Below are 24,824 nucleotides of genomic sequence, written 5' to 3' on the forward strand. Positions count from 1 at the left end.
GGCATGATCTTTGACCACATGGGGGCAGCCATCTTGTGTGTTGGAGTGATGGTCAATCTGCATATTACTCTTTATTAGATAGGATAGAGGCCTGGTGCAGGGGTGGGGGCCAGCTGGTTTGCCCTGAAGAATGTCTGGGATCAGGGTGGGGGTTTCCTTGGGCTGTGGGGTGGCCTGAGCAAGGGGCCTGTAGTGGTGAAGCCAGCCATACCCCCCAGCAACCCAAGCAGAGGCCCTGGTATCTGGAATTTATTTACCTTCTACAATTGAAACTTTGTAGCCTAGAGCGGAGCCAAGCTTCCTGCTTGTTACATGGCCGGCAGCCGTTTCTTTTGGGGTTGTGTATCTTCTATAATTGAAACTTTGTAGCCTGGAGCAAAGGCCTGAGCAGGCCAGGGTGTGTAGAAAGCTTGGCTTCCTCCATTGCCGGGGCAACCCTAACCTCCTGCTCTTTCAAGCTCTGTGGCTGCCGCCATTTCTGTTTGGATTTGTTTACCTTCTATAATTGAAACGTTGTATCCTTGAGTGGAGGCTTCGGCTGGCTAGGGCAGGCAGAAAGCTTAGCTTCCTCTATTGCCTGGGAAATCAAGCCTCCCTCCTGCTCTCTGTGGCTGTAGCCATCTTGGTTGGGTTTATTTGCATACTCCCTCTGATTGTCTGGTGGGCCTGACTTGTGGGGGTAGCGGAGTGATGGTTAATTTGCATATTGCTATTTTATTAGGTAGGATTGTCAGGAAAAGCTAGTAATTTTAATGTCTGAGCTATCAGGCTGACTGACAAGTAGCAGTTACTAGATTTTACATTGTACCATTGAAGAGATATCTGTGTCTTCATATTTCTACCTAAGTGTCAGAATGCTCGAATCAATTTTACATTGTTAGAGGTTTTAGGAGAGGAATTGGAAAAATTATTTCCGAGTACCAGGTCTGCTGCGGGGAGTCCTGGCTCCTTCCCTTCCTGAATTGGAAGGGGGCTTGATCTGGGGGCAGTCCATAAAATCTCAGGAAACAGATCCCCATAAGCCAGAGCGCATGGAAAGGAGGCTGGCCGTGGGTCAATCCTTTATTTATTTTTTAAAAGTTTTTTTTTTTTTTTTAATTATCTTGGGGGAGGGGAAGGGAGAGAGAGAAAAACATCAATTTGTTATCACACTTATTTATGCATTCACTGGTTGATTCTTGTATGTGCCCTGACTGGGGATCAAACCCACAACCTTGCATATCGGGATGATGCTATAACCAACTGAGCTACCTGGTCAAGGCTGGGCCAGTTTTTTAAAATGTCAAATCCCCCAGGGACCTAAGCCACAATTCACTACGGACCTGGTTGTCTGGGACTGGTTGTGCCAATTGAGGAGATGACTAGAGTCTGAGGCTGAGAGAGGAGGGATTGCTGATGGTAGAACTGAACAGACATCTCCATAGCACATTTGCTTGGAGAAGTCACTTTGGGTGTTACCTTTGGCAGCATTCAAGAGAAAAGATTCTCCTACGCAAGCTGCTTCTGGCAAAAATTTCCATTAAGTGTTATAACTCAGCAGCATTCCATTTTAAGCCATAATCATATCTGTCTAGAAATATTCTAAGAATGTTTATTTTCACTTGAACATTCAGATTTCTAATGTTGATAAGAGGCTAGAGTTGAAGCATAATCTCACAGAGAAAGTTATAGGAAAAGAATCCATAAACACCTGAGAGTCCTGACAGGGCACTCTTTAGGCTGATGAGAGTAGAGTTGATTCAGAGATCGAGGAACAAAAGCGACGGTGGGTGGAACCAAAAGTTGAGAAGCTTGTTCAGAGGGCATCAGGGTCCTGAGAAAAGAAAGTGAAGCTCTTATGTACATTACAAGTTTGGAAAACAGAACTTAAGAAACCACTCAGTGCTTCCTATAATAATTCAAAACACTCTAAGGTCCCTCTTCCTAAAATGCAAGAGGTTGGTGGCATTTGAAAATTGAAAAGTAACCAATCAGAAAGGATATATGCACCCCTATGTTCATAGCAGCACAATTTACAATAGCTAGGATTTGGAAACAGCCTAGGTGCCCATCAGCAGATGATTGGATCAAAAAACTATGGTACATCTACATAATGGAATAATATGCTGCCATAAAAAAGAAGGAATTCTCATCATTTGAAGCAACCTGGATGGAACTGGAGGACATCATGCTGAGTGAAATAAGCCAGTCAATGAAAGAGAAACACCACATGACCTCACTCATTTATGAATAATAAAGAACATTATAAACTGATGAACTAAAAGATAGATATAGAGACAGTAAAGCAACAAACAGACTGTCAAATTACAGCTGGGAGGGTAGGGAGATCTCGGGGAGATAATAGATCAACTGAAGGACTTGTATACATGCATATAAGTACATCCAATGGACACAAAACTCTGGGGAGGGAGGACATGTATGTGTGTGTGGGGGTGGGAATGGTAAGATATATACATAGATAATAATTTAATAAAAAAATAAAATAAAAAAAGAAAAGTAACTTGTAACCTTCAGTCCTGTGAATGCCACCCTTGTAGGACTTTCACATCAGGGAAAGGAGAGAGAGTTAGGAAGCTTTCAATTTTTTCAAGCTCTTCAGGTTTCAGTCTTTACATCTAATTCTTTCATTTGCTTTGGTGTGAGGTAGGGATTTAGCTTTTTCCCATTCTTTTCAGATAGCACTTAGCAAGTTATCCCAGCATCATGTCTTGAGTAAGTCTAATCTTTCCTCACTGATGATTAAAACCTTCCCCAAGCAAAATTGGACTGAGGACACACCTGCTGTAGGGCCTCAACTGACCACACTTTTGTGTGCCTGCGTTTTACCTCTTTGTGTAACATGTCTGAAGTGAACCTGTGGTCAACCCTATCCTACCACCTAAAAACAGTGCAAAAGGGAAAACACCCACTCAGTTATTTTTCAGTCCAATTCCACATGTCAATAACCATCTATCCCCTCGCAACACCCATATGTAAACCACCACCAAGTCCTGTTGACTTTAGCTGCTGAAGTACCTCTTAACTCATCACCACCACCACCCTGGGTCCGGAAGGCCTCCCTTGTGCCTGAACCATGTTGTAGCCTTGTAATTAGTCTCTCCACACTTACTCTCACCTTCTAGCCAATTTATTTTCCACATCACAGCCAGAATAATCTTTGAAAGCAATCAGATCTATAGGGCACACATTCCATTTCACTGTCTGCCTATAGCATTGCATACAGAGGTAATGCTCAATCTATGTTTATTTTGTTTATTATATATTATTTTAACTTGAAAAGCACATAACTATATTTGGAGAAAAGGGGAAAAATCATCTATAACGCTAGCATTCACACTCAACTATTGTTTTAATATTACCTGTTGGTCTTTTTATAATATATGAATTTTTAACATTGCCATAATCACAGTGTACATAACATTTTGTGTCCTGCTTTTATTCCCCTACGTAACCTTGATGTTTATTGATCATTATATTGTGTATGAGCCTAATTTATTCAATTCAACAAGCATTTATGAAGGATTTCACTTTGCCAGTCATCTTCCTATGTGCCTATTGCCATCAAAGAAAATACACAGATATTGTACCCTGTAATAATAGAATATTGTAATTCTGAAGCTTTTAGTGATATTTTAACTTTACAGATATATTGATTTTGTGACATCTGTTCATCTCAGAATGAAGACTATGCAAGACTTCTCCATTTGTTTAATAACTTCTTTATTTATTCAACAAATTTATTAGGGCTTACTGCTTGCCAGGCACTGCTCTCTGTACTGGAAATACATTAGTGAATCCAACAAAGTGTCTGCATCCTGGTGAGAGAAGACAGACAATGAGTGAATGCATGCATGAATGAATAGATGAGTAGGAGAGAAAAAAAGTTAGGTGATAGGGATGGCTAATGGTGTTGGGGAGGGGCTGCTCTTTCACAAGGTCAGGAAGGCTCTCAAATGGTGATGTTTGAGCAGAGACCTAAATAGCGTGTAGGGTGAGCTGTGCAGCTGTCAGGGAGATTTTTCCTGGCAGAGGGTCAGCAGGTACAAAGGCCCTGTGGTGAGTGGTGAATGTCTGCATGGAAAAGCAAGGAACCAGTGAGGAAAGAAGGTGAACAGGAGCTGAGGTCAGTGAGTTGGGGGTGGAATCCTGAGGAGTTTAGAGTGTCTTCCAGGCCATGGTAAGGCCTCTGGCTTTTCCTCCAAGTGAATGGGAAGTAGTGGAATAGTGACATGCACTGTCTTGTGCTTTCATAACATGCCTTCGTTCACCAACTTTCTCTGTGCCTTCTGGGCCACCTTGGGGATGACTCTCTTTGTACCAGAACCTGTAAACTTCCTTTTAGACACACATGATGCAGCCACAATGCCAAGTCCATACTCCTTATGCATAAATGTGCAGGCAGGTAGTCACCCCCTGAGGTGTCACAGATTCAGATTTGGTAATCTGAATTTAGCCAAAAAATTTTACATATTTCACGCACTTGAAAAAAATTATAATTGAATTTCTCAAAAATTATTGGCTGATTGATTTGAGAGAGAGAAAGGGAGAGAGAACAAGTGAGAGAGAAACATTGATTTGCTATTCCACCCATCTATGCATTCATTGGTTGCATCTTGTATGTGCCCTGACCAAGGATCAAATTCACAACCTTGGCATATCAGGATGATGCTCTAACCAACTGAGCTACCCAGCCACGACTGATAAATTTCTCATTTCTTTATCATTTGTTCCTTTGAGACAATTTTCTTTTCTGAAGAGAATGACCAAATGTATTTTTCAGACTGTATAAAAAACTTATTCCATTAAGGCTTACTATCAGTTTTGCAATTATAAAGCATGCCTCAACTCCTGACATTCTAGAAATCAGCTTTTGTTTTTAGAGGGGAAGAGTTAGTTAACCTAATTATAATCTTCCTTGTGTTGCTCTATGGTTAGATCTGTCACATGCCCAAGTTAGATCCCATTAGTAGGCTTAAAACATTTATTTATGAAAGAACAAACTGTTACAGGTTGCTTGGGATAATTGATTTCTTTTGTTTTCTTTTTGTTACAGGAGGAGACATCACAGCTTTCCCAGATTGGGAGGAAAAATATGGAATGTGTTTTACCGCTGACTGAACACAACCGAATGAACTGTACTGACAGTAGTTTGAAAACCAGCAGTTAGCAGTTTGTTCAGGCTCTAACATTGTCCAGCACTTTCCAGAGCAAACTCACTGTTTACAAGAACTCTCGGCCTTACGACGTTTATAACCTCAAGCTTCGTTTATTTAAAATATTTCTGCGAAAGAAAAGTACCCAGAGCCCACTTTCCAAAATGGCCATGGATGAGTATTTGTGGATGGTCATTTTAGGTTTTATCATAGCTTTTATATTGGCATTTTCTGTTGGTGCAAATGATGTTGCCAATTCATTCGGTACTGCTGTGGGCTCTGGCGTAGTGACCTTGAAGCAGGCGTGCATTTTGGCTTCAATATTTGAAACCACGGGCTCGGTGTTATTGGGAGCCAAAGTAGGAGAGACCATTCGAAAAGGTATAATTGATGTGAACCTCTACAACGAGACAGTAGAAACACTAATGGCTGGGGAAGTTAGTGCAATGGTCGGTAAGTAACCTGATTCTTTATACCTGTGGGAAGTGTGTCCACTGACCTTCTCTATAGTGCTCTTGTCATATCCATAAATGTGTTTTTTTCTTTAACTTTGCAAAAACTGGTTTGATGTTGTATAATTGCTGTTGTCTTATTTTTGCTTTCTGCATTTTAATTTGATTGGTTTTTTTAGTGTTCAAATATTAAGCAAACACATTTTCTTAAATGGTTGTTAAAATAGATTCAGCTGAGTACTTTTTATAAAGTACAGGCAAAGATATTTGTAGGACAGCTCTTATTAGAGAAATAGTGAGCATATCTAAGAAAATGTCTGTGAAAGATTTAAGAGATTTTCTTTAAGGTTTATTTCTGTTTTTTTTGTGGATTTTTTAATATATAAATTAGGATGCAGTTGTTTTTGAAAACTTGGATGCCAATAAAACAATACTTATTAATTTAACTTGTATTCTCAGTTTAAGTTTTAGAGCAGTTACCAAGTAAATCGTGTTTGTGTTTCAAGAAATTCTGGTCTGCTACCCTGTTTCCCCGAAAATAAGACAGTGTCTTATATTAATTTTTTCTCCCAAAGTTGCGCTAGGTCTTATTTTCGGAGGATGTCTTATTTTCGGGGAAACACGGGTAGTATAGCATTTGTAATCCTCTTGCTGGCTTTTGTTTTGATTTTCTGATTCTCCTTCTGGGTGCTCCATTTGGTATGTTTGTTGTGTTTTCTAATCAAATGGTCATTTGTATACCACTTCTGGGTGGTTTCAGGTTGCCTACATGAGAGAGGAGTGCTGACGGCAGTGCAGTATGTTAATGAGAGATTGGGCTGACAAGTGGGATCTCTCCATTGCCCAAGGTGACCGTAGACCCAAGCACTGTGGGGGCGCTTCCCTCACTGTCCTTGCTTCAGAAAAGGAGACTCAGACAGAGATGCCTGAAGTGCAGCTGACCTGATTCTCTCTGCTTGCCTGGGGGTAGAGATGAAGGCAGACAGCTGATCGGTTCAAGTAATTTGGTTAGGGAGGAGAGGGACAGAGAGGAATTCTACCACCTTCTGCTTTAAACTGGACCTACCTTTTGTACGAAAAGTCCTGCAGTAGGAGGTAAGATGCTGGTGTACCAAGAACGCAGCTCCTTCCTAGTTATGTTTTGTCACTGGCATTGTTTAAGCACCCAGGATGTGGAAGTGATTTGCCAAATTTAAGATAACCCATCATCTTTTTATTATAGCAAGTTAGTCTGAGTTGTTGAGGCACTTGATCTGAAGCAGGCCAATGTACTAAGAAATTAAATGTGACTAAGCGTGGTGGGCTGGTAACTTACGCTAAGGAGTGCCTATGTCTCCACTGAACATTTTGTGTTTTAAAGATGTAAGGCTCACGATTGCTTTAATTCCAACAGCTCTTGTAATGATTGAATCTTACTTAACTTCAGTGAGCATATGTTTTTATTAAAGTCAGATATAATTGAAATTTCTCATAGAAAAATAAGTTACTTGTAAAATTCACCCTTCTATAGCTGTGATAGATGTCCAAGACATAATCATATTGACCTGAAATTAAGCTTTTTTTTTTTCAGTCGGGATGTTGTGGGCAAGATATGTTGAAAGTAGGGAAGAAATAAAGAAAAACACGGATAGAATTAAATATTTACAGAAATTTCTCCTTTCATTGGATGAAACTTGAAGAATTGTGTGCTTATTAAAGACTTGTCAGTGAGGCCACACTGAGCCTCAGAGTGACAGAAAGTCTCGGGAATGGAGCTCATGCCATCGCTGGCTTGCTTTTCTGTGTGGGCAGTAGTTTTCCCACCCCTGGCTCTTTACTGAAAGAATGAAGAATACTTACCCCAACTAGAATTTAGGTTAACCAGAGCAATTTGGGGTTTTGCTTGAATAACTTGGGTTTTGTTTGGTTTCTTTCTTCTTTCTTTCCTTCCCAAACCGCCCCCCCCCCCTCTCTCTCTTCTTTCCTCTCTCCCTTTCTTCTTTCCTCCTTCCTTCCCTCCCTCCCTTTCTTCCTTCCTTCTTGTTCTCCTCCTCCTCCTCCTCCCCTTCTTTCTCCTTCATCTCTTTCTTTTAGTCCAGTGGTTGGCAAACCCATTAGTCAACAGAGCCAACTATCAACAGTTCAATGATTAAAATTTCTTTTGAGAGCCAAATTTTTTAAACTTAAACTATATAGGTTGGTACATTGTTATTAACTTAATTAGGGTACTCCTAAGCTGGCTTTGCTAAAAACTCAAGTGCCAAAGAGCTGCATGTGGCTAGCAAGCCGTGGTTTGCCAACCACTGACCTAATCCTCCTCTTCCCTCTCTCTCCCCTTCCCCCTCTTCCTTCTTTTTTGTATGGTTACATGCATCTCAAAGCCCATTTTGTTGGGAATTTATATGGGTTACCTAGATTTTCAAAATTGGTTTCCTTACAAATGGGAGCTATGTAAATTTAAAATGAAGGTATAATTATTACTGACCAAAATCAAAGCTGATTCTCTTCAGATGCCTGATTCTCTCAATCTTCCTTTTCTACATTCTATATCCATCTCTCTCTCCCTTGCTTCCCCTGTCCTTTTATTCTGTTCTATTTGTTTTCTTCTCTTTAAGAAAGTTCTCCCGAAGCCCATGGCTCTCTGCTTTCTGATAAAGTTGTGGTGGTGTTAGTTGGTTGGGTGGAAGAAATGGTTAGTGCTAGCTAAACTTCTTGAACAAGTTATCTTTTGGGACTCTAGCTTAATACTAAAGCAGTAGTGAATCCACTTAATGTGAAACCATCAATGGTTTCAAAAATCTGAGAACCCAAAACCTACCACCTTGCCATAGAAATGCCCACACCTGCATGAAGAAGCCATCTCCTTGAAGCACACTAACAAGTGCATACTCCCCATGAGACTCCCTCCCTGCCCATAACCACTGAGCCTTCCCCCTGCCCGCACTCACTCGTACCTGCCTGCCTGTTTGCCTCCATGGCAACCCTGAACCTCGGCTCTGCCCTTCTTCCATCTTCCCAGGAACCTATTGCCTCAATGATGCCCGTTTGCACCCCTGCCCACCCCCAGCCAACATTTGCTAGGCTTTGTCTTATGCTTGCATCCTGTATTTAACCCCTTTCATTTTTGTAGGCTAACACATATTTTTCTAGGTTAAAATATGTTTCTCTTTCTTACTGTTTTTCTTAACACAAATGTAATCCTACATGCCTTCAGAAATTCTTGGGGTTAGGGAGGCCTCTCACTCTCTCACTTTGCAAGGTCCCTACAAATACCTGCCTTTTTCCCCCCTCCTCTCAGCTGCTCCTTCACTCTTCCCACTGGCCTTCTGAGTCTTTCCTTCTTCCTTCTCAGGCAGCTCATTCTCCCTACCTTTCCTTACAAACCATCCTGCTCCAGGATCTACATTATAAAGTTAGCCAGAGAGAGGATAGCCGCTTTCCAGGAAGGGAAAAAAATCTCATGGTCTCGATCATATGGATGACTTTATACCATGCTCTTAACATCACTAAATTATTTAAATTTTGGTAAAGAAATCATCGAAATCACGAAGTCTGCATTTTAAGTTATGATTCTATGCTGTGAAACATGCTCCAAACTCTGGCTTTATTTTTAAAACAACTATGTAGTCCCTGCAGAACTCGGGGCTTAGCTGTGAGGGCTTAAGGAATTATTCACCGGGAAGCCTGGGTGCAGCCAGGGAGCCCTTGTTACCGGGCAGGCAGCACAGGGCTGGCCCTTCTCCTTCCAGCACACGCGTCAGGGACAGGCCCGGGGCCACAGCCCAGGGCAGCTCAAAGGTCAGCATGCCCAGCGCTTGTGGAGCAGTTGTCAGCCTTGCTTCACAAACGACCTGCACAGCCTTTCACGATCCCCCTTAACTCCGATTGTTTTGAAGAAAATGCCAAGGATCTGCTTGAAAGTGCTGCTGCTGCCAAGCAACCAGATTTCCAGAATTAACATTTGGGATTAATAACGGGCCTGCTTATCCGCCAAGCTCTTGTCCCCTTCAGCTCTATATGAACTTTTCAACAATTGTGTCTGAGAGTGATCCCTCCCAGCTGATGCTTTTAATACTCACTGCAAAACCTGATCTGCTTATGAAAATATCTGAACCATAGCCTAGAAAAGCATTAAGCCTGAAAACGAGTGGTGAAATTGAGGTAAAAGGACATAAAGCCAAACGAAGGGATCCTCTTAACTCCCAAGAAGTAGAAGACGTGAGAACGTGTAAGGAAAAGCTCCATCATTCCGGGCAGGGGCTGAGAGGAGAGGCCCAACTTCGGGTTAAATATCATAGCTCCTTCTCACATGAGAGGCAAGAATGAAAAAGCAACGTGGTGGTACACACTCTCGTGTACAGATAATACGACAGCCGATATTTAACCCTCATTATGTGACTACGAGGCCTAACTATGGTGAAATCCTTTCTCGTGTGCAACCTTTCTCGTTTCTCTGTTTATTCAAGTCCTCAATCTCTTGTTTGGTCTTGGCCACACTTCACATCAGAGCAAGTTCATTATCAGCTCTCTTACCTAAATGTGACAAGGGCAGTTAGTAACCGGCATTAAGAGACTTTTCTTTAAATAAATGATCATTTTCCCTCCAGGGTTGAAGACTTCTTTGACTCAAGTTAATTGGGTAATTTTGTCAGGATACTAGTGCTTTGTAAAGGAGCCACCACAGAAAATGAACCCCATGGGTGTTGCTGTGGAGAACAGTAATTTATATTTCTTTCTTTTGTGGCTGTTGGAGATGCTGTACCTCAAGCATGTCAAACTCAAAGGCTAACACGGGCCAAATAAACAAAGATTAAGTTTTTGTGGGTCGCAAAAAAACAAAAGTTTTAATTTTCATTGAAACATAGGTTTATTTAGAAAAGCATAGTATAAAATAGAAGAAGAGCAATGATAAAATTAATGTTTTCTTACATACCATTATATTGGCTGGGCTGCAAAAATATTCCTTGTGGGCTGCATGCGGCCCGAGGGCCGTGAGTTTGACATGCTTGCTATACCTTATACCTGACTTTTTTCTTTTTTTAAATCTTCCCACTTCTAGGTTCAGCTGTTTGGCAACTGATCGCATCCTTCCTGAGACTTCCCATCTCAGGAACTCATTGCATTGTTGGTGCAACTATAGGATTCTCACTTGTTGCGATTGGCACCAAAGGTGTACAGTGGATGGAGCTGGTCAAGATTGGTAATTGCCATTTTCTTTTACGTATAAGAAGGAAAGTTTACATTCTCTAGAGTAAGTTTTATTAAAAGATGCAATTATAATATATTTTTCCTTCAAATGTTAAGGTTTAGAAGATCTATATGGGTAAAATAATTTTCCTTAAAATTCTGTATTTTGAATTGTTAGGTGTTTGAGATTTTTTTTTTTTTTTTGCCTTCAAACACTCCTTGAAATGTTACATTGTCCTCCAGCTTTGAAAAAAATCAATATTTATCTGTTATTTCCAAGCAGAAAAGAAATTTATCTCATTGAAATCAGTCTGTAGTCAGAGAAAAATTAGGTCCTAATGAGGAAAGTACCCTTAGTGTCTAGGAGTCGGAGTTCATGGTCATGGGGAAGCCTTGAAATGAGCCCCATGTTGTTGACCTCACTACAGTTAAGAAATCGCCCAGTCTGCCTGTACAGAGGAGGCGCTCCAGTGTTCCGGGCTGTAAGCTGCTCAGCAGGTCTGTTTTAAGAGGTTTGGCAGCTTGTTTCCTGGCCGTGGCTCTTTGCAAGAGGGAAATCCATTCAGCCCCATAAGCACCAACCCGCCTGTTGTAAGAAATGCCCTCTCCCCATCTCCATCCTCTGGGTTGCTGTCCTTTTAAGAATCACAGTGACTTTGGGAGCTCTAGGTTGGGTCCCAAGCAGGGACTCAGATAGCCAGGAAAATCACTTTAGATCCCAGGCTCCTAGAACCATGGTTCTCAACGCTTCTGCCCACTGGAATTATCTGGGGGAGCAGATTTAAAATATCAGTGCCCAGGCCCCATTCCAAACGTTTTAAATCAGAATTCTGGGGGTGGAGCCAGAGTGTAACTAGTTCTGAAAACTCCCCACATATTTCTTCTGTGCAGCCAGAGTTGGGAACTACTGTCAGGATGACAGGCTCAGGCTGGAGGTGGAAAGTGAAATGGAAGGTGGCCCACTTTTCAAAGCACCTTTATGTTGGAACAAGGCCCAGGTCTCCTTGTGGATTGATGAGAACAGCAGGCAGAAGGGGCTCGTTAGGAATCAAGTTTATCTTTGTGGGACCGTTCCTGTGTCTGTGCAGAGCTGTGCATGGGTGCATGTAAGCTTTGCCAGGGCAGGGCTTGTTGGGGTTGAATTAAGATGAGTGATTCCAGGAATATTTATTATTATTATTTAAATATTTGTTATATTTATATTTGTTATATTTGTATTGTATTTGTTATAATTGTATTATATAAATATGTCTTGAATTACGTAGAATTTCAGCATTCACTACACTTTTTTTTAAATTATTCAGTGGCTTCTTGGTTTATATCTCCACTATTGTCTGGCTTCATGTCTGGCGTGCTGTTTGTACTGATCAGAATTTTCATCTTAAAAAAGGTAAGTGAGGCTGGTTTCTAAAAATCAAGTTTGAGAACTAATTTTGGCTCTACTCAATAGAAATTAATTGTGAGAGGAGGCAGAGAAATACTTGTATTTTTACATTTTTAAGGCACTGCACCTGGGAGTTAGAATCAGACTTTACTATAAAATAGGAGGAAAGATTCAAGGCAGAGTACCCGGGGGTGAGGGGAACCCCTGAACCCAGCATTGCAAATACTCTTTCTCGCCCTGTGATTGTGTTCATGAGTTGACAGTCCCAGGCATTGTGCTTGGACCTCAAAAAGGAAAGGTAATTATTTCCTGAATGTGAAGCAGAATAGTGACATAGTGTTGGATTTTGAAATTGACTATTACTAAAAACAGCTGGAGAATTCCTTTTCCCAAATGTAAGGTATTTTCTTTCTTTCTCTTTGTTTTAATGAAGAAAGCAAGCTTGAGACACTGACTTTTTCCTCAACTCAAAAGGATAAAAAGAAGGAAATACATCTATTGGGAGGGCAGGTTATCGAAAATAAAATGAGATTAAAATGAAAACTTACTGAGATTAGCGTTCTAGAAAAAAATGGGTTGCATTTTTTATCTGACTGACTAGAGATTGGTGCGGTGTTTTGTCAGCCATAAGGCAGCCTGGATCATTGGGTCACACAGGCTGGGCACATCAGGACATACCTTCCTTCAGCTGTGCTCTTGCTTAAAGATGCACGGGGTTGCCTTGGTAGTCCGCTGAAGTGCTCATTCTCTTGGATAAGTACAAACTTACCATTCCTTCTCCTGGGTGCCCGCCATACTAATATTGGTTTACATCTTGGAAGGCGCCAGCCCTCCTGCCTGCTAACCTTCACCTTTTGTATGTCCTTTGCCTGGAATCCATCCCTTCCTGGAAAACTCTTGCTCCTACTTAACTTCCAGGTGTCACTTCCTGGAAGCCTTCCCTCTCCCACCCCAAGTTCCGCTTGGTTCCTCTCTTTTATATCCACGGCACTCTGCACCTGCTATCATTGCACTCTCGTGGTGTATGGTGTTTTATTTCCTGCTTAGTGGTCTGTTTGCTATTTTTCTATAATTTCTGTGAGAGTAGAATCATAACTGTCTCCTTAACTTAGTTTGGGTGGGTGGCAGCAGATGGTTGGATGAATGGATGGGAAGAAGGAAGGAAGAAAGGAGAGGGGGAGGAGGAGGAAAAGAGACAGGTTGCAATGAGACAGTTGTCATTTGAGTTACAAGAGTAGATTATTTGAGAAAACACAACATGATTTATTGAACTCAGGACTTACACACCTTCAGAAGTTATTGGTTGGGCATCTTTCTTTAGCATCCCTTGGCCCCTGGAAAACAGCATTTTGGAAAACAGAGGCAGTAGGCATTTGAGCATCCCAGTGTTAGTTTTCTATACAGCCAGGGCTCTTTAAGATGAGATGACTGCTGTGCCTCTTGCCCCAGCTCCTGCCCATTGGTTCTTCATGTTTGCTGTTCTTTATCTGCTCTTCCTGATCTGCCCGTGACTCTCATGCAGTTGAATCATCTCCTACCCCTGCTCTTACTGTTCCTTACACCTCAGTGCTATCAACTCAAGCCACTCGACAAATGCTGGTGGCTGCTTGGGATATTCCAGAATAGGTTCTTGATGAGGTGTACTGTTCTGCAAACCTACTGATTCCTATACGTGTTTGCATTTGACAGTGGAAATCTTAGAGATGGTCTCTACTTCTCCTCATTCTGTAGCTCACATCAATGTTTAGGTCTAATCTTCCTTTTATTGTGGGAAGATAGCATATTCATATTAAGTATGAATATCTTACATGGTTATTAGAAGTCATTTTTTAAATTATTCAGGCAACATCTATGTGCCAGTGCTATGTTGAGGAGTTCTCAGTCTGCATTTTTGTTCCAAAATCCTCTGTATATCTGCTTAAAACTCTGAATTTCTAATATTCTCTGAGATGTTATTTAGCCTAAAACATGTGCTGTACCTTACTTGTGAAGTAATAGTTTTAGGGAGTGTTGTACCAGAACCCTAACATTGTAAATACATGTTTTATTAGATAAAGAACCCACAGTTTTTGTGTACTGTTTATTTATTTGTTTTAATATATTATTGATTTCAGAAAAGAAGGGAGAGGGAGAGAGAGATGGAAACATCAATGATCAGAGAGAATCATTGATTGGCTACCTCTTGCACACCTCCCACTGGAATCGAGCCCATAACCCGGGCATGTACCCTTGACCAGAATTGAACCCAGGACTTTTTAGTTTGCAGGCCAATGGTCTATTCACTGAGCAAAACTGGCTAGGGCCAGTTTTTTAACTTTTAATAATTGAAGCATAAATACTGTGCCTTATAAGAAGTTTTAAAAAACCATGGCACATGGCAATTTGCTTTCCACATTTCGATAGAGCTGAAATGCGTTGTGTAATAGAGTGACATAAAATCTATAGCAATGCCTTGGCATTCAAGTTACTTGGCTTTTATCAGACATTCTTAAGGAGCCGAGCCTCAGAGTATTTGTTAAAAGTAGGGTTTTTTTTTTTTTAGCACCAACCTGAACTTAGAGTAGTATGTCACAGATTTTGAAGTAGATGCCAATCTCTGCACTTCGGTCCCAGAAATGGACCTAACCTGACAGTTTCTCTGTCTCTAAAGCTGACATCAGCTCATTTGATCCTAGTGCTCTGAAGTGTCTGCTGGGCACACTTGTGGGCTCTCTGAAATGGCATTTGTGTGGGAGAGAGGCCCAAGCCACTGCGGTCCTGTGAAGCAGGTCACCTGGCAGTGCCATGCCAGCAGAGTTTGGGAGGATTTTCGTGTAGCAGTGTGTTAGACCCTGTTGCCTGCGTTGGCTCCAGGTGCTTCTTGAGTCCTGACCTTTCACTTTGTCTCATTATCACGCAGGAGGACCCTGTTCCCAATGGCCTCCGGGCCCTGCCAGTGTTCTATGCTGCTACGATAGCAATAAATGTGTTTTCCATCATGTACACGGGAGCACCAGGTAAGAATTCCTTGGGCTTACATCCAGGCAGGGCGTTACCATCTGATGGTTGGTGTGCTGGGTGCTGGCATGATTGTGGGTGACAGTGGAAAGCAGCACTCGTGGTCATTATGGAACCGTAAAAAGAGCAGCAAATGCATTTACTAGTCTTAAATACTCAAGAGATAAGTGAAATGCAAAGGCATCAGACTTTCAAGTTTAAAAAAAGAAAATTGCAATTCCTATTCTGCTGCTTACCCAGCTCTGTTGCCTTAGTGGCTTCTCGCACCTTCTGAGTCTCAGAATGGGATCTAACTCCTCACACCTCCCTGAGCCGGGGAGGGGTGGGGAGCACATGTGAGAGTGTCCACACATTGGTGACACACCAGAGGACAGGCCAGTGTGGTCGAGAGCACAAATACCAAACTCGCTGGAAATTGTCAGACAAATGAGTCCAGCAACTGTTGTTTCTTAGATACTAAAACCAATGGTGATCTTCTTTTCAAAATTACTCCTTTTCTTCTGATCCCGACAGCTTTTGTTCTCCTTTACAAGGGTTTGGGGTTTGGGAGAGCAGGGTTAAAAGTCCTGTTCTTTTCCATTTTCAAAGGATAAAAAAAAAAATTATGTATATTATTCTCATTTGCCCACATTTCAATGTGGGTGGACTGGTAACATTCTAAGTCAGTATTTCCGTACATGTTGTGGTAGAGAGGATGCCTCCTGGTTCTCTGGGAGGTGCCCTCCTACAGCCAGAACCTGAATAAGCCCATTGTGTGGGGAGATTGGGAGTCAGTAGATATGTTCGTTTGTGTTGTTGTTCTTGTTTATGTCTTTGATGGAGTAAGACTCAGTTATTGGCCATATCTGACAAAAGTCTTCCTCTCTAATCAAAAGATACAGTTTCTCGAAACAGCACGTCAGATTACAGTAGAAAAATACCCTCATCCAAAATGGGAGGAAACCCTTGTGAATTTCTCAACTTGGGCTTTCTTACAGCAGTTTTACTCAGATTTAAATAGCCATCTGTGCCCTAACTGGTTTGGCTCAGTGGATAGAGCATTTGCCTGCAGACCCCAGGGTCCCAGGTTTGGTTCCCGTCAAGGGCATGTACCTTGGTTGTGAACACATCCCCAGTGGGAGGGTGTGCAGGAGGCAGCTGATCGATGTTTCTCTCTCATCAATGTTTTTAACGCTATCCCTCTCCCTTCCTCTCTGTAAAAAATCAATAAAATGTATTTTTTAAAAAAATAAAATAAAAAAATAAATAGCCATCTGTAATTATATGCTGTGCACGTCAGTGCCAGTAATAAAACACTTTCTGAATGGTCCCTTAGTGTTAGATGGCTACTTTGGCATCTCTGCAGCGTTGGAAACGTCGATCATTACTGTCTGAACACTTGTGATCAGGACTTCAGGCTCTGGGTGGCAGCCTGGCTGGAGGCCCCACAGCTGCTTTAAGTTACCGAGAAGCCCACAGCTGAAGGTCATGGCGGTTGGAGAGATGAAACCCTAGCCTCAGATAACAGCGGCCTGATGGCCCTTCGGGTTTTGTAACTCATGGACTATGGCGTGTGTTTGGCAGGCAGTTTTCCTGATGTATAAAAGAGAATCCAAGGCAGAGGAAAAAAACAGTGCTGGGCAGGCCTGGAGCCCGGGTAGGGAGTGAACCGTGGCAGAGGGATTCTTTGTCCATCTTCTCGCTCCTGGGTCCTCATTGTTAACTTTGTTTAGGCTCTTAGAGTTCAAGTAGCTGAACCAAAAGCTGGGCAACTGTCAACAGCCAGACACCTGTGGCCTAGTGACTGAAGACTGAGCCACGTGAAGGCCGGGATGTCTTTGTAGTGCCCAGCCCTGGAAATGGGAATAGGTTCAAATAAGGACAATTTTTTTTGTTTTATTTTCCCACCCTCTCTTCTTGCTCCCCAGTTCTTCCAAATGTCAGAAGAAGTCAACTCTATAATTTTTTTTAAATTAAAATTTGACTTTTTTAAACTTTGCATATTTTTCCCATCTCTACTTTTTCTTTTCCTCATCTGCTGCCATCTCTACTTTTTCTTTTCCTCATCTGCTGCCTCACCTTTACTGCAACTTTGCTAAAAGAATCATCTTACTGGGAGACTTAATTTATTCTAGAGAAAATTAAACTACATAATGGATAAGACAGTAAAGATTATATAAATACTACAAAAAGAGGTTGTGAGAAATAAATACTATAAATGCGAACTTATATTGAGCTTACTTTTACATGAATTCATCTTTTTAGTCATCCACACTCCTTTAGAAAATTGGTAATATTGCTTTGCTGGCTTTACTTTACTAATGGGAAACGGAGGCACAGCAATACTGGGTACTCAAGGTCATGTAATAGTGAGGTGCAGAACCAAAATCTGAAGCAGACAGTCTAGGCCCGAGCCATGGGCTCTTTATTATGACATTCCTAGAAAACAGGTATAGAAAATTCATTTAAATTTAAAGAATCAAACACTCGACTTCTGACATTGGTAACTGGCCTGGGGAAGATACCTAGCGCATAGTACCTGTCACCTCCTGTCACCATGAAGGACAGTCAAAATACATCAGCCTTAATACATTCTTTCCCTTCCCATCACTCTCTTTAAAAATGGCTGCCAGCCCTGGTTGGTTTGGCTTTGTGGATAGAGCATTGGCCTGCAGACTGAAGAGTCCCGGTTTAATTCCAGTCAAGGAAATTGCAGGCTTGATTCCCAGCTGGGTTGTATGCAGGAGGCAGCTGATCAATAATTCTTTCTCATTATTGATGTTTCTCTCTCTCATTTCCTCTTAGGGGGGAAAAAAAATGGCTTCCAGTATATTTTGAAACTTGTATATTTAATAAAAGGAGGTATAAAGAAGGTGGTTTCCTCTTTAATTAAGAATATTTAAGCTGAAACCAGTTTGGCTCAGTGGATAGAGTGTCAGCCTGCGGACTGAAAGGTCCCAGGTTCGATTCCAGTCAAGGGCATGTACTTTGGTTGCTGGCACATCCCCAGTAGGGGGTGTGTAAGAGGCAGCTGATCCATGTTTCTCTCTCATCGATGCTTCTAACTCTCTATCTCTCCCCCTTCCTCTCTGTAAAAATCAATAAAATATTTTTAAAAGGATATTTAAAAAATATATACAAGTAGCTTGAAGATCATTATCCAATTGAAAGCACAAACAATATTCTGAGTGGAGAGTTAATGTTAAGTTCTTGTTTGGATGCTGTCAAGAACATATTTCCATCCTGGCCAATATGGGGCAATGATTAGAGTGTTGGCCCGTGCACTAAAGGGTCTTGGGGTCAATTCCCAGTCAAGGACACATACCTGCGGGTTCCCTCCCCGGTCGGGACGAGTGCAGGAGGCAACCAGTCAGCGATGTGTCTCTCTCACATCAATCTCTCTTCTCTCTTGCCTTCTCTCTCCCTTCTCTCCCTCCCTTCCCTTCTCTCTGAAATGCAAAGGAAAAAATATCCTTAGGTGAGGATTAACAAAAAAACAAACAAAAAAGAACATCCTATTTCCTGACCGTCTCATAAAGTAAGGACGTCTGTAGGACTCCGTGAAAGGGACGCTGTGTTTCAGGAGATAATGCGAACAGGACACTTAGTGCAGCGCTTGGCACATCATAACTCTTCATACGTGTTAGGGCTTAGTTTATTACATCAATGTTAAGTAGCCTTATCTTTTCAGCCTTAAGTTGCCAACATATCCTGAGTCATCCTGTCTTTCTATTTTTCCCACACTTACTGGTGTAACATACTTCCTTCTTAACGTTTGGGGCGCTCGCCCAGAGGAGGAGGAAGAAGGGGGTCACGTCTGAGGGACCCACCATGTTGTTCCTCCACTAAAGTCAGAAAAGGACTTTACAAATATTTTGTTTTGTGGGGCATGTTTCTAAAATCTCCTGTAGGTGAGTTTAAATCCTATTTTTATTTAAACATTGAAAGTTGACTTCTGCCCTTCAGACGAGACTTGAATTACGCACTGTTTCTGCATGTGGGGCCTCTCCGCCTGGCCAGCTGTGCCATAAATAGCCGGGTTGTTGTGTGTGGTGACGAGGCTGAGCTGAGAGTCACTTCAGCATTGACTTGATCAGTCTGCTCCTTGCAGAGTAATGTCTGTCTTTCTGCCATGCTGGGGGTGATTCCTCGGGGGCCCCTTTCTTCCCTAGAACACTCCAGAGGGGCCTCAGAGAGGAAAGGAAAGAAGGAAGCTTTCCAACAAACAAGAGTGCCTGCATTAATCCTACCCCAGTCCGCTTGAAGGGATTTGGTGATGAATAGCATTTTTGTGCCTGGAGATGGATTGCATGGGATTGGCTGGATGTTGGGTTACCGTGTTTTATTTTGATTTCCTCTGTTCCTCCATTCGTAAGTTATGTTGAAGTTGTTTATGTCTTTGACTTAGTTTGATTTGTTTTACTTTGCATTTGACATGACTTTTCTCAAATAAACGTCAGTCTTACACTTCAAAGACCAAGGGAGCACCTTCAAAAATTGCCTTCGCATGTTTTTGTCCTTTAAAAAATAATTTGCAAGAAGCAGAAATAGCTTTAGGAAACAAAGTGCTCACTTGGGTTGGATGCAAGCCTGAAGTCTATTTTTAATGAGAAAGACCTCAGTTGTATGGGGCCTGGTTTTTGTTCGGTGTCCAAAGAATGAATGGTGAAATTCATTGCATGCCTCTCTGAGTAGTGCAGGCAGCTCTCCTAACCAAGCATCCAGCAGTTACACATTACGCAAAACTTCTAAGTCAGACCAACAGCACCAGCTTCTCACGGTAACCTGTCAGAATGCAGGTTCTCAGGCCCTGCCCCAGACCCACTACAGCCTGACAGTCTGTGTGGTACCAGAATCTGGGTGATCTTGTACACGATACACATAGAGAACCACTGCTGTAGTCATTCTTCACCAAAATCTTCTACCACAAACACTGCTCCCTTATCACAGCTCTGATGCAAGAGGTACTACTCAAAGTTCTCACTAGCAATGTTTGCTCGCTCTGTTTGCCAGCAAATGAGTTCTCAAACTTACCCAGGCTTGGTTTCTGGCTTCTTGAGAGCAGACTGTACCTAAAACAGGGCTGATACTCCCCCTCCTCTCTGCTTCCTCCTCTTCCTCTAACACCTCTCGCTTCTCCTCTCTCCCTTTTTCCTTCTCCTCTTTTTTGTTCCCTCCTTCTCCTCTTCCTCTCAACACCTCCAATTTCTCCTTCCCTCCATCTTCCTCCTCTCTCCTTCCTCTTCTTACTCCTCCTCCCCTTCCTCCTTCATCTCGTCCTCTTTCGGTTGTGGCTCTTCTGATTCTGTCCCGGGAAACGAGAGCATCAGTACCCCCGCAGGCCCCTGTTGGCTTTGTAAGAAGGAGCTTGTTCCCAGAGGGTCTCCTTATTCCCTGCTACCACTGCAACGTTTTGAGCTATAGAGAAACCAGATGTTTCCACGACAGTGACTCTTGACCCCGGGTCAGGAAGCCCTGGGTGAGAAGAGCCTCCATTTTTCACCAAAGGCTGGATTCAAAGCAGAGTGATTTGAATTCACTTCCTTTTCAGAATTATTTTAAATAAATCCTGGTTTGAAAAGGGGGAAATCCCAATTATAAGAGGAAATAGCATTTTTAATTTCAAAAGAATGCTTCATTTTCTTAAAGTTGCTCCAGGATCTTTTATACCTATTATTCTTTTCAATGCTTTGAACACATTGATGTAAAACAAGCTAAACAAAAACCATTACTTAGTTTATCTGATAAGAGAGGGCTGGTAAAATGTGATTCTGCAAGTGAGGTAAATGTGTGTATGGGTGATACTGTGGAAAGATGTCGACAGTGTGTTGTTATGTGAGAATCGAAAGTACAGAACGGTAAGATTCTGCATCTATTAAGTTAAAGAAAAGAGGGGGACAAACTTCTGGCCACCACTCCACACCGTGTGGTTTGAATCTAAACGATGCCTGGAAAACGACACACCAGGTAGTTGACAGTGTTTCTCTGGGGAGTGGGTTCAAGAGGGGAGTGTGGTGAGGAATTTTATATTTGTACCTCGTACGATTTTTTACTGCTGACATTTTTATAGCAAGCATATATTATAAATTATACTAAAAGGAGGGAGAAAAAAGAAGGAAAGTGTAGGGAGAAGCTGATGCGTAGGGCTGTAAGGGAGTTAATATGGGCTGAAGCCTTACTGGTTGTATAACGGTTTTAGTTATTTTGTAGTTTCTAATAATGACTGTCAAAGATGAAAAGCAAGAGGTGTAACAAAGCAATGACTCTGGAAGACTGTGCTCATTTCTGAAATGCTCTCTTTACTGCTTGAGTCACTTGAATCTTCTGATCTTTGGGGCATTTGGAACAGGATTGTAATGATGCTTGAGGTTGGAGCTAAATCACTGTTCATCATAGCGTTGCTGTTCAGAGAAGGGAAAGGGCTGGAGATGAAAGGGCCCTGAACGGCTGGAGCGGAGGACGGGCTCAGAGCTCCCGGCCTTGGTTCCTGGCAGTGCTTTGGGCTGCGGCAGCTGGAGCAATTCAAGCCATGTCCTACTTTGCTTGTCCGCAGAGTGAAGGACAAGCCGTGCTTTATCGCCCTCCTAAGGTGTAATTATTGCAAAACATTTTGAGATCCTCAGGGGAAGACAATTTAATACCAAGTATTCCTGTCAAAAATCTTGTTATGTGTAACTCAGCCTTAACTTTTCCAGGAGAAAAAGTTCTCCCTCAGATGCACATTGATTCCAGTGCTTTCCTCTGCTGATATTTTGTATTTAATTATGTTTTACCCATGAAATTGGATTTGATGTGTTTATTACAATTCAGAGTTATTTACAAAGTAGAGGCCCTGTGCATGAAATTTGTGCATGCGTAGGGTCTTTAGACCTGGCTGGCAATCAGGGCTGATTGGGGCCTTCCAGCTGCTAGCCTGGCCTTCCTTCCGCTGCTGGCCAGGGCCTTCCTTCATTTTACACCACCCCCTGGTGTTCAGTGCACATCATAGTGAGTGATCAAATTCCCGAGGGGACAATTTGCATATTAGGCTTTTATATGTATAGATAATTGTCAGTTTGCATTTCTCATATGGAAGCTTTAAAACAAATCCTCATGTTCTTTTGATGCTCAATTATGTTACTGATTTGGTAAGATTTAAATTCTGCCCCTTCTAGCTACAATGTTTGGCTTAGTGGATAGAGTATCCAGTCCGTGGACTGATGGGTCATGGATTCAATTCCAGTCAAGGGCTCATACCTTGGTTACAGGCTCAATATCTAGTGCTGGTGTGGAAGGCAACTAGTACATGTGTTTCTCTCACATCGATGTTTCTTTTACTGTCTCTCCCCCTCCCTTCCACTCTCTCTAGAAAGCAATGGAAAAAATAAATCCTCACATATAAGTACAACCAATGGACACAGATCTCGGGGGGGGGGGGGGGGGGATATGTTAAAATATGTACACAGATAATAATTTAATAAAAAAAAAAGAGTTAAAAATAAATAAATAAATAAGTCTTCAGGTGAAGATTAACAAAAATAAAAATAAATTCTGTCCCTTCTTTTCCCCTGACCTTGCTCACTATCAATGACTTTCTCCTATTTTCCTTCACGCTGTCCCTCCTTGATGTTTTACTTAATCCTGCCCTCCTCCCTCTGGTACATGTTTATCCCCTGCCCTCTCATCCAGTGCCTTATGACTGGGAGGGCAACTTCAGAGCCTGTGGCCATGACCCAGGCCAGACCAATGGCAAAGGTGGTTCTGACAGTAAAGGTTCAAGGAGCAGGTGACGTTGTGGCTTGTTGTCTAAGAAAAGGATCAGAAGCTTATAACTGACCTCAGGAAACCCTTGGGCATGTTGGCCCTGACACCCTTGGAATCTGCTCGAACCCAGCAGTGAGTGTGGAGATGGGCTTGGAAAAGGCCCATAAAGCAGCCCTTCTCGGCTTTTGTTGTGGGCTCTGCTTGGCATGGATGGAGCAAATATCTCTCAAATTGTTTCTCCCCACAATATCCATGGCTTGCCTCTCTTAGGTCAGGTTAACACAACGAAGTCAAAAGTAGCACAGTTGACAATTTTACCACCAACTAAACCAGGAGCCAAAGGAAACAGGGGAAACCTCTTCAAAAACCAAGTACTTTTAAACTGTAAGAGTGATGCGTGTTGATGTTGGGTGGTCAGTTTGATGTGGGTAATTAACAGTTACCATTCAGTTTGGCAGGAAACAGCTTTGGAGTGATCCTCTGTCACATGTATTAGACACTGACATGGAGACAGAAAGCAGAAGCTGGGATGCCATGGCCCACAAGCATGGCCTGGTGAGGTCAGCCCCAGTGGTTTTATAAGCAGCTTCAAGCTTTGGATTCTGGGGCAGAGCCAGGGCTGGAGCTGGCTGCCAGCTGAAGGGACATGGCCCCACACCAGCCCCCCCTTTCTGAGGTACCCAGGAAAAGAAACAACCTAGCCCCCAGTGTGCTCTTAGCTATAGATGAAGTAGGTGTTTCTGGTGTTTTGTTTTTCACATTTATATATGCTAATTCATTCCTAGTATTGTATTAACTAAATTACCAGTAAATATCCTATATAATAAAAGGCTAATATGCAAATTGACTGAACTGTAGAACAACCAGTTGCTATGATGCACACTGACCACCAGGAGCAGACACTCAATGCAGGAGCTGCCCCCTGGTGGTCAGTATGCTCCCACAGGGGGAGCACCACTCAGCCAGAAGCCCTGAGCCAGGCTTACATCTGGTGAGTGCAGCAGCAGTGGTGGGAACCTCGGGAGTGGCCTAACCTGTCAGTTGGACATCCCCTGAGGGCTCTCAAACTGTGAGAGAGCACAGGCTGGGCTGAGGGGACACCACCCTAGTGCACGAGTTTCATGTACTGGGCCTCTAGTATTTAATGATACCTTAATTGAATAACTTTGAGTTGGTTTCTATGTATAAAATCATTACATATGTAACAAGCTTGCTTCATTATAGGTTCATTTAATCAAATGACAACTTTTTATTTATTTTTTTAATATATTTTTATTGATTTCAGGGTGGAAGGGAGAGGGAAAGAGAGTTAGAAACATCAATGATGAGAGAGAATCACGATCCACTGCCTCCTGCACACCCTTCACTGGGGATCGAGCTTCCATCCCGGGCATGTGCCTTGACTGGGAATCGAACATGACCTCCTGGTTCATAGGTCGATGTTCAACCACTGAGTCATGCTTGGCTGGGCAGAGGGCGATATTTTAAATAGTTCACTCCTCTAACACTTTTTAAAAACACTTAACAATTTACAAAAGTGCATGTTTATTATATATTTTCCAATTTACCAGTGCGAATGTGTATGTAAGTAAGAATTGAAAGCCCCCTCCAATTTCACATCTCTCCCCAGGAGTAACCATTGTGTTCTCCAGACCTTTTGCTACACATTTACACATGTGATAGGAGTAAATGTGGGGTCCTTATCTTTTTAAAACACAAATTGGGTCATGCTGTGCATACTGCTACCCACCCAGCCTTTCTTACTTAACTAGATCCTGGGCCTCTTTCCTTATCAGTACATAAATCCACCTCATTTTTATGATTTAAGACTATAACTATTTCACATTTCCCTAAGGATGCATATATTAGTTGTCTCACAAATTCTTGCTATTACAAATAGTGCTCTCATGGGTATTCTTGTATGCCTATTGTGTGCCCCTGTGTAAGCAC

The 24,824-nt window shown here is 42.2% G+C and overlaps 1 protein-coding gene across 13 annotated transcripts in view; it reads left to right on the forward strand.

The window, feature by feature from the left end:
• Positions 1–24,824, forward strand: part of SLC20A2 (solute carrier family 20 member 2) — a 94,017-nt gene that overhangs the window by 49,090 nt on the left and 20,103 nt on the right. For 11 of the 13 annotated variants that reach the window (XM_036458894.2, XM_045588842.1, XM_036458896.2 and 8 more), the window contains 4 exons: positions 5,054–5,606; positions 10,644–10,784; positions 12,076–12,161; positions 15,055–15,151. In XM_036458894.2, coding sequence (XP_036314787.1) covers positions 5,318–5,606; positions 10,644–10,784; positions 12,076–12,161; positions 15,055–15,151 — 613 coding nt within the window. In that variant the 5' untranslated portion in view covers positions 5,054–5,317. Of the gene's footprint in view, positions 1–5,050; positions 5,607–10,643; positions 10,836–12,075; positions 12,162–15,054; positions 15,152–24,824 lie in introns of those variants that run through there. The other 2 variants (XM_045588843.1, XM_036458905.2) reach the window with 2 other exon arrangements.

This window comes from Pipistrellus kuhlii, unplaced genomic scaffold (genome assembly GCF_014108245.1).
Source record: "Pipistrellus kuhlii isolate mPipKuh1 unplaced genomic scaffold, mPipKuh1.p scaffold_m20_p_3, whole genome shotgun sequence".
In the NCBI taxonomy this organism is placed as follows: domain Eukaryota; kingdom Metazoa; phylum Chordata; class Mammalia; order Chiroptera; family Vespertilionidae; genus Pipistrellus; species Pipistrellus kuhlii.